Source organism: Aegilops tauschii, chromosome 1 (genome assembly GCF_002575655.3).
Source record: "Aegilops tauschii subsp. strangulata cultivar AL8/78 chromosome 1, Aet v6.0, whole genome shotgun sequence".
Taxonomy (NCBI): Eukaryota; Viridiplantae; Streptophyta; class Magnoliopsida; order Poales; family Poaceae; genus Aegilops; species Aegilops tauschii.
In genome coordinates, this window is record NC_053035.3 from 8,888,679 (window position 1) to 8,898,547 (window position 9,869).

The window sequence follows — 9,869 nt, forward strand, 5'->3', positions numbered from 1 at the left end:
TATAGAGATTCATTTCCGTGAACTGGTGATTTCCTGGCGGCAATATTAGATCGATAGCTTCAGCGTGCCAGCATGTACGCACGTCCCTGATGCGACCAATTCTTCAGGAGCAGTGGCGCTTCAGTTTGTGTACTGCCATTGCAATAAGTATCTATTCAGCAGACATGCTACAAGATTGTTCATGAGAGCATGGCCATATTCTGCTCGAAACCAATCTGGAATTATGTTGCTGTAAACTAAAGACCGCATTCAATAAATCAGTTAGCTCAGCTGAGCTCCTGTTACCATTTTTTTTTTCTTTTGGTCTTATTTGTTGCATCGGAACCGATATTGCCAGACCATAGCAGTGTTTATACATTCTCCAGGTATGGCAATGTACTGCTGTTTCAGTTACTGCCAGCAGAATGAAATGCAAAGCTCTTTTTGTTAGGAAAAGGAACACAAATTTTCTCTGAAAGATATTTCTCGACAAGACAAGTCCGTTCTTTTCTCACCTCTCACAAGTGGTTCGACCCATAATTTTCAATCAGAATTTGTACCAAGACTAATGAACAAACATATAGATGGATGTAATATTTCACACTTATTTCAAGTTACTACTCTGTTTGGTTCTCCAATAACAAGTACATAACAAGGAAGCCTCTTCGTACAAAGTATTTATACTAGATTGGAACTGTTACAACCATAACTAACCAGTTCAGGCTCAGATTCAGGCACTATAAACCACTGATGTATTGTCGGATAAGCAGTTCTCCATTTGTCGGATAAGGAGTTTTGGGTGTTTTGCGCCGTCGGGTTACCTCCTATCGACACGAGCCGATGTGGGATTAGGAAGTAATCTGACGGCACAAAATGCCTCAAACTACTTATCCAATGACTGATAATGCTTATGGTCTGAGAGGGTTGGAAAGTTGCACAGTTATAAGGATGTCTCTATGTATGTAAATGCGAGGTTATTTGAAGAAGAAAAATGGTGAATAAAAAAGGACTTAGTAGGCCGAGCTGGTCCATGGAGTCAAAGGTGATGGCGTGCTTGGACCACGAGGGGACGCGTCGCCTCAAGCTTGGGGAGGGCCGCGTTCACCTCGCGGGAGAACTGCATGAAGATGCGATGAGAGGCGGGAGCCTGAGCACCACCTAGGATGCAGGCGATCGCGGGAGGCTCTTGGAAGCCCCCAGCCCATCGTCTTGCCGGTTGTCGTCGTTTCTCCTTGGCGGTGATGGCAGCGGAGGGAGGCCAGTGTTGCCCTTAGGACGGTCCTCACGAGGCTAGTCTCACCAAGGGCCGTCACGAGGCTGGCCTTACCAGCGGTCCTCGCGGGGTTGGTCGCGGTTGTCCCAGCGACCTCCGCCGCGGCCTCCTCCACGGTCGTAGGCGCGGTCGCTGCGCTCGGGGCGGCGGCCAAGGCGCCCATCTCGGATTGCATGCCCTGAGCTCCTGGCAGTCGTTGGTATTGTGGCTGTGGACGTTGTGGAAGACGCCAAATGGGCGGTTGCCCCTGGGAGGTTCATCGTGGTCACGGCCACGCTTCATCTCAGGATCCGCGGCCAACACGGCGGGGCCTTTACGCTTTGCTTCTTTGGTCTTGGCCTTCTTGTCTTCAAGGTCGGGCTCAGGGAGGTCAAGGAGGGGGAGGCGGCCTTCTTTCGCCCTTGCGCACTTGGTCGCCAGGTTGAACATCTCCAGGGCCGAGCATAGGTCCTCGTGGATGGTGAGCTCTTCCTTCATCTTGACATCCCGGACGCCATCAGTGAACGCCGAGACGATGGCCTCGTCCGATGCCTTCGGGATCTTGAGGCGAACGCTCGTAAAGCGCTGGATGTATTTGTGCAAAGTTTCGCCCGGCTGCTGCTTCACGCGCCGCAGGTCAGCCACTACGGGAGCGCGGTCGCGAGTGCCCTGGAAGTTGGCGATGAAGCGCTCGCGAAGCTCGTCCCAGGAGGAGATCGACCCCTCTTGAAGGTTCCAGAACCAAGAGCGCGCGCCGTCCTTGAGGGCCATGGGAAACCAGTTTGCCATAACCTTTTCATCTCTGCTCCCGCTTCGATGCTCAGCGCGCAGAGTTGGAGGAACTCTGCAAGGTCGGGGGTGCCATTGTAGCGTGGAGGCAGATATGGCTTGAACTTGTCGGGTCAGAGGACACAGCGCAGCTCCAGGGTGAAGGCACGGCAGGCTACCGCGCTCACGGGCACAGCGCGCACGGGGGGAGCTCGGTCTTGACACCCACGCGCCACAGGCTCCGGCGGCGCGAGGTCTTGGTGCTGGCGCTGATGTGCTGGGAGCGCGCGCGCATCGGCCTGCGGCCGCTGCACCACCTGGCAGCTTGCTTCATCTCTTGTCGGCACCCTGCGCCTAGGCTCCGGGTCAGCATTGCGCTGAGGAGGAGGAGGCGCACCTGAGCCACGTCGCCCACCTGGGATGGCGGGGGAGACAGCGAGCGGGACAGCGCAGGAGCCGCGCAAGCGGCGTTGACGAGCTCAGCGATGCGGCCGAGCCAGTCGTCGTAGAGGTTGTTGGCGGGGCGATAACGCAGGAGCTCACGCGCCATGAGCAGCGCAGCCTGCGCGTTCGCCGGCACACGACGAGCATGGGAGGACGATGCCGTGGCCGGAGTGGGTGATGGAGTCACAGTGCGGCCATCACTCCGCACAGAAAGGTGGCAGCGATGAATCCTGCTGCTCGCGAGCAGCAGGGTCGGTGGCGGCGTTAGCCACGGGGGAGACAGAGCGGCGAGGAGCGTCGTTGCCCGCGAGGGCCGTCAGGGCGACACGAGCGGCCCAGTGCTCGGCACAGACACGGCGAGCGTCGGCCATGGGAGCGACGGAATGGAGGGGAAGCGAACGGTGGAAGGACTTCAACACGCCCCTACTTGGCGCGCCAAATGTCGGATTCAGGGCTCCGCAGACCCAAGAAGGTTCGAACTCTGGGGCATGTGCGAAGAACTTAACCTCTCTAGCCTACCAACTCGTCGCCACACAACCTAGCCCGATTCGCGTGAATAAGGAAGAAGATGAACACGGCAATTTACCCAGGTTTGGGCCACCTTGCGGTGTAAGACCCTACTTCTGCTTTGTGGTGGATTAGCCTCACGAGGGGCTGAGGATGAACTGGTACAAAGGATGAACAGCCTCGCGAGGTTCAGGGGTGAGGAATGAGTCGACCAGGGTCCGATCCCCTCTATGGTCGTGGCTAACCTATATTTATAGTGGCCTCGGTCCTCTTCCCCCAAAACTCAGGCGGGAAGGGATCCCACATTGGCCAATTTGAAAGGGGACAAGTAGCACATCTTATTCTGACGAAAAGTGGTCTTCGCTTTCAAAGCTTCTGGTCGTGACGTAGTGGTGGGCTCGGCGATGACATCCATCCTGTCGTGCTGGCGGTCTTGGTCTCGTTGCACCAGAATGAAAACCTTTGCTAGATTCCTCGGGAACCCACGCCTGTCCTTGCCTCCTTAGCACCAATGAGGAAATTGCCTCCTACATGCCTGCCGGCGCCCGCCTGCCTTGGTTGTCATGGCTTGCGTCATCGTAGCCTCATGAGGCTAGGTACTTGCATAGAAATCTCCGGTCCTTGAGAGGCCGCCCGGGGAGGCCGCTCCTTCGGGAGGTCTTGGTGTCGTCCGCTTCGCGAGGGTCTTGTCTTAGCGGTCTTGCAGGTGGGCCATACCAGGCCGTCGAAAGAGCCACGCTGTGGGCCGCAGGCAGGCAAGTCTGGGTACCCTGGTTTCCAGAACACCGACAGCTTGATAATAGATCGGATGGTGTGCTTTGTAATGGTGTTTCACTCTTCAGGAAAATGCTGTAATGAATGATCGTCAGAATTTTTAATTAAAAAATCCACTGTCATCAGTGTCCTATCTTTTTTTAAGATGGTTTATCAAAAAAAAATCGTTTGATTTTCCATCACTAAATTACATTGGGTGTCAACGTTAAAAAGACCAAAGTGTCCACCCTGAGATTTGATCTCCGCTGTATCGGGGCACCACTACTCTCCTAACCACTCAACCACACAAGATCTAAAACTAAGGGTTTTTTTTCAACAAAACTTTTGATCTATTCATCATGCCCATAAATAGTACAAAGAACACGGAAATAACAAAATGTACATCCATGTCCGATGACCACCTAGCGACGACTACAAGCACTAGAGCGAGCCAAAGGCGCGCCGTCATCATCACTCCTCCCTTACTGGAGCTCGAAAAACTTGTTGTAGTAGATAGTTGGGAAGTCGTCATTTTAAGGCCCCGATGGACCAACGCACCAGAACAACACCTCCGATGATGAAGTGAAGTATAGATCAAAAGCATCCAATATGTAGACACTCGAACGAAGACAAACACCTCCGCCGTCGTGGTTGTAATTGTTTTGTTCGAATCCACACAGATGTTGTGCCATTGTTAACCGCTTCCTAAACTTCATTGATGACCTCATCTCTGTCCTCGTCCCGCAGACCGGGTGACCGTTTTGATTGATGCTCGCACGTTGTCCTCAGCTTCCATTCTATATCTATCATCCGCATTGAGACATTATCCTCAAACAAAGTTTGAAGTTGAATCGGACTGTTGTTGACATTATGGTCCGTTTCAAAATAAGTCTCATGACTATATAAAACCACAACACTTATGTGGTGACGGAGAGATGAACTAAAACCACGACACTTAAATTGGAATGGATGGAGTAATACTTGATATGCAGAGATAGGACACTTATGCGGGAATAGTTTAAGTTTTACTTTTGGAAAAAGAAGAGAAATAATTGAAGTCGAGGAGGGAGCTAAGGTTGTCTGCCCTCTCTCAGTTACCGATGTTCATTTCTTTTCTTTTTCTCACATGTAAAACAAGCCCTGATTAGTGTGTGGGCTTGGCATCATCCTCACTAAAACCAACTAACCGCGAGCCATTTACCTGCGGCCGCGAGCCTATTGCGAAGTGGATCAATAACAATACCATCCAACCCTTTTTTTCTGAGATGGTCCAACCCTTTTGTTTGTTTGTTACTTACCCCATCAAACAAAAAGTTTGTTTGTTACTTCCTGGGGAAAATTAGAAAAGGAGGGTTTCCATTTTTTTTCTTAAGCTTATTATTTTGGGGAGAGTAGTGCTCAATCAGGGCCGTGGGATCCTAATCCAGCGGTGACCATGCATCGCATAGCAGAGCCACTCACTCGCCTGCCCCCAGTTCCCCTCCCCTCCGAGCGCGGCGACGGCGCCGCCGCACGCCGGCGCTCCATAGCGATTCACGACGCCCATCTCTTTCCCAGGCATTCAAACGGAGGATCCTCGCATCTCCTCTCGTTGGCGGCATGGCGTGCGCTCTCCCCTCACCCAATCTCGCGTTTCAATCTCAGCCCGGCCGTCGACGACGCTCTCCTCCCCCGCTGCCGCCGCCGGAGGAGAACTTGATCGCGGCCGCGCGTGAGGCCCAGCGCAGGGAGGCCCCTTCTCTCAGTTCAGTTGAGTAAAAATCCCCCTTCCTGCATCTTAATTTGGCCGATACAACTGCATATGGACATCTTCTGGGTTTCACTAATTATTTATAAGTTAATTTATTCTCCTGCATTGCATTGCTTTTCAGATCTGGAAGAATTTCAGTTCCTGATGGTGATCTACTGCTCAAGATCGAGTTTCCGATGCCAAGTTTCTGCTTGCTATGCTATTGCTAGGGACTTTGCTAGCTAGTCTTCACTTCACTGCTATGTTCCTCCTCCTCCTCCTCTACTGTTTAGTAGGCAGAATTGAGAATACCCAAGTACGTACTTACTTCTTGAGCATCTACGCATTATAGCCAAAGGCTCTCTGCACTGGTTCTTAAACAAGAACAGAATTTGTTGTGCAATATATTTACACATGAGCGGAAGACCCTGCTTCTTACCACTATAAATAATTGTCTTCAAACAGCTTGTACTGAATTCCCGTTTTGATCTGCAATCTGCATCCCATAGTAACTACTAGTACGTCTCATTTTGGGGGCATTGTGCTATGTGGTTGTTTTGCAGGCACTAAGTACATGCATTTTCCGTGCCTGTGATTGAGCACCAACCAGCTTAATTCGCTGGGCCCCTCTGCTTGTGTCTTTATCTGATTTTATTTAAGATGCTGAATCAGATTGTAGTTGGCATTGAAGCACTCTGCTGTAAGTGGTTCATGAGTAGTAACTGTGTGTGATGCAGAGAGATGAGAGTGATGATGAATAGACAGCTGGTGTTCCCTCGGTCTCACTTTTTCACGCACATGTGAAATATTCGTCTGCCCTCTCTCAGTTACCGTGCTTCATTTCATTTCCTCTCATCCATGAGCGGAGATGGTGCTTTGGCTCAAATTTGCCCGCTGGGCATGGAGATATTGCATTTTGGGCCTTTTTTTGGTCGATAGATGATTTGACTGCTGCGTCTGCTGCTCCAGGATGTAGATGTATCTCTGAGGGAGTGTACGTAGGTAATACATAATCACTCTCATCTCTTCTAGTAATTGGTTTGTGTACATAGAGCTACTTCTCATTGATTGTTGTTAACTTTTGTAGACTTGGCTTAGACTTTATATAAGTCAAGACAACAAATATAACCTCTGCTTGGCTTAGACTTTATATCTGTAGAGACAGCAAGGATGTAAGACGAAAAGTTCCCAAGTTAGGGGAGCATATACAAGTCAAAACAATAGATACAGATTAATAAAATCTTCTCCCATAATAAGTTATGAAAATGGTTAATTTTCCTTTTGGTTATACAACATTTGGAAAAAGAATATCTCGTTTAGGAGTCATGATATGTGATTGGAAGAAATGGTCCTTGGCAATTAATGGATCAATAATCTCTGGACAAACTTTTGTGTGGAGGAAAAATTGGCTGGAAGGCAGCAGACCATGCATGCTCTCTTTGTCTCAATTATTCAGAGCTCTCACGCCCTCTCCCACTCTATTATTGAAGTGCCTTCTGGTTCCTCGCGTCTTTCCCCTCCCCATCCTCCGTTGATCCAGCCACCAGCCACCGCCGGTGCCCCTTGCGGCCGGTGGCTGTCATCTCCAACCCCAACTCCTCGCCGCCGCCGGAGGAGCAGAAGTAGCAGAGCACAAGTAGCTGGCAGATCGATGCAGGCACATGAATTTTCAGTACCTGGGAGCTTGAGCGAGGACCAACCAGCTTAATCACTTGGTCCCTGCTTGTGTAGCGCGCAAATCAAGTCAGACGCATTGTCCCTTCTTCCAGCCAGGTGATGTGTGTGCTTGTCTTGTGGTGAGGGTGAGAGAGCAGAGAGGGTGAATTGAGATTTGGCAGGATGATGCTCTTGTTTCGTTACTGATGGAGCACAAGAATTCGTTTCTGGTGAGGGTGAGATAGCAGAAGGTTGGAGAGCATAAGATTTGACAAGACTAGACTGCTGCTTGATGCCGCTCCAGTGCTGCTCTACTTGTTTGGTTACTGATGCTCTTTTTTGTACTGATTTTGCAGGTTCTTCCTCACAGCCCAACAAACCATCCACCTGTGTGTGAAGAGAAACAGGGAGAGGTTCGATGGTTATATGGAATCAATAAAATAAAATGAGATCTGCTGAGTGGGTTAGACTGCACAATGAAATAAGGGGGGCGATCTTTGGATGTTGGTGCTGAAATGAGAATTCGGTGAGTAAGATTTGGTGACTTGGTTGGAGTTGCTCTCAACAACCATCATTTGACAAAAAAGAAAACCTCAACAATCATGGCGGAGGCTGTTGTCGGGCAGCTGGTGGTCACGTCGGGGGGTGCGCTGGCAAAAGAGGCAGCGACGTTTGGTGGTGCGCTGCTGTGCAAGGAAGCCGCCGCCCTCAGGGGCATCTTCGGTAAGATCCGCCGGTCGAAGGCGGAGCTGGAGATCATGCAGGCCTACCTGCAGGAGGCGGAGTGGTTCAAGGACACAGACAAGACCACCGCCATTTTCGTCGGCGAGATCAGGGGCCTCGCCTTCCAGATCGAGGATGTCGTCGACGAGTTCACCTACAAGCTGGAGGAATGCAAGCACAGAGGGTTTGCCGGCAAGATGAAGAAGAGGCTCAAGCATATCAAGACCTGGCGCCGCCTGGCAGCCAAGCTCCAAAAAATCGAAACCCAGCTGCAGGATGCCAACCGGAGGAAGAGGGATTATGCTGTCACCGGCAGATCTGCTTCTGCTGCCAGATCGATGAATCAAGGTCAAGCTTTGCAATTCACCAGGGATGAGGATCTTGTGGGGATCGAGGAGAACAAGGAGAGGTTGATACGATGTCTGACAGGCGGTGGTTATGGTCTGGAGCAGAGCAGCAGCAAAGTCACCATGGTTTGGGGGATGCCTGGTGTTGGTAAAACCACTCTGGTTGATCATGTGTACAACACCGTGAAAGTGGAATTTGACGCTGCGGCGTGGGTAACTGTGTCAGAAAGTTATCGCAATGAGGATCTGCTGAAGAAGATCGCCACCCAGTTCGGCATCACAGACGACATCACCAACATTGAGATGAGAGGCCTAGCAAAGTCCATCCACAACTACCTTCAAGGTAAAAAGTACATCTTGGTCCTGGATGATGTTTGGGCTGAGCGCTTGTTGCCGGAGATAAGGAATGTCTTCCCAACATCTAATTGTACCGGCCGATTTGTTATCACATCAAGAAAGCAGGCCGTGTTGTCAACTAGGGAGTCTGCATATGCAATTAACTTGGAACCACAACAGGCACATCACTCCTGGGTGTTGTTCTGCAAAGGGGCTTTTTGGAATGCTGATGACAAAAAGTGCCCGTTGGAGTTGCAGGAATTGGCTCAGAAGTTCATAGCAAAGTCTCAAGGCTTGCTTATTGCTATTGCATGCATTGGCCGCCTACTCTCCTACAAACCCCAAAATTCTACTGAACGAGAGGATGTGTACAGGTGTTTGGATTCGCAGTTTGCGAAAGATGTGATCGCTGATGCTCATTTGATCCTAAAGGTCAGCTTGGAGGACCTTCAGTATGATTTGAAGAATTGTTTCCTACACTGTGCATTGTCCCCAGAAGGTTATGTATTAAAGAGGAGGAAGACAATGAGGCAGTGGATCACGGCAGGGTTTATCACGGTAAAAAATGATAGCAAAACATTGGAGGAAGTGGCAGAGGGATACTTGGTTGAGCTTGTGAACCGAAGTTTATTATAGGTAGTGGAAAGGAATTATGCCGGTCGACTGAAACATTGTCGGATGCATGATGTTATACGCCTTCTTGCCCTCAACAAAGCCAATACAGCTATACATGGTAGCCCCCGTGCGGCTGAAGGAAATATGCCCTAGAGGCAATAATAAAGTTGTTATTTATATTTCCTTATATCATGATAAATGTTTATTATTCATGCTAGAATTGTATTTACCGGAAACTTAGTACATGTGTGAATACATAGACAAACAGAGTGTCACTAGTATGCCTTTACTTGACTAGCTCGTTGAATCAAAGATGGTTAAGTTTCCTAGCCATTGACATGGGTTGTCATTTGATTAACGGGATCACATCATTAGAGAATGATGTGATTGACTTGACCCATTCCGTTAGCTTAGCTTTTGATCATTTAGTATATTGCTATTGCTTTCTTCATGACTTATACATGTTCCTATGACTATGAGATTATGCAACTCCCGAATACCGGAGGAACACTTTATGTGCTACCAAATGTCACAGCGTAACTGGGTGATTACAAAAGGTGCTCTACAGGTGTCTCCGATGGTACTTCTTGAGTTGGCATAGATCGAGATTAGGATTTGTCACTCCGATTGTCGGAGAGGTATCTCTGGGCCCTCTCGGTAATGCACATCAATATAATCCTTGCAAGCGATGCAACTAATGAGTTAGTTGCGGGATGATGTATTACAGAACGAGTAAAGAGACTTGCCGGTAACGAGATTG

General features: G+C 49.7%; 1 protein-coding gene and 1 non-coding gene across 3 annotated transcripts; both read left to right on the forward strand.

The window, feature by feature from the left end:
• Positions 1 to 5,113: 5,113 nt before the first annotated feature.
• On the forward strand, positions 5,114 to 5,894 carry LOC109766043 (uncharacterized). Its single transcript, XR_012192434.1, has 2 exons — positions 5,114 to 5,452; positions 5,575 to 5,894. It is a non-coding gene; the product is annotated as an uncharacterized protein (transcript).
• A 959-nt stretch (positions 5,895 to 6,853) lies between these two features.
• Positions 6,854 to 9,296, forward strand: LOC141020600 (disease resistance protein RPM1-like). Of its 2 annotated transcripts, none has more exons than XM_073506154.1 (2): positions 6,854 to 7,205; positions 7,445 to 9,296. In XM_073506154.1, exon 2 carries the CDS (start codon positions 7,691 to 7,693, stop codon positions 9,128 to 9,130), a length of 1,440 nt encoding a protein of 479 aa, XP_073362255.1. In that variant the 5' UTR covers positions 6,854 to 7,205; positions 7,445 to 7,690; the 3' UTR covers positions 9,131 to 9,296. The 2 variants fall into 2 exon arrangements, with proteins under 2 accessions (XP_073362255.1, XP_073362252.1); XM_073506151.1 differs by having other exon boundaries at positions 6,865 to 7,339.
• Positions 9,297 to 9,869: the final 573 nt, after the last annotated feature.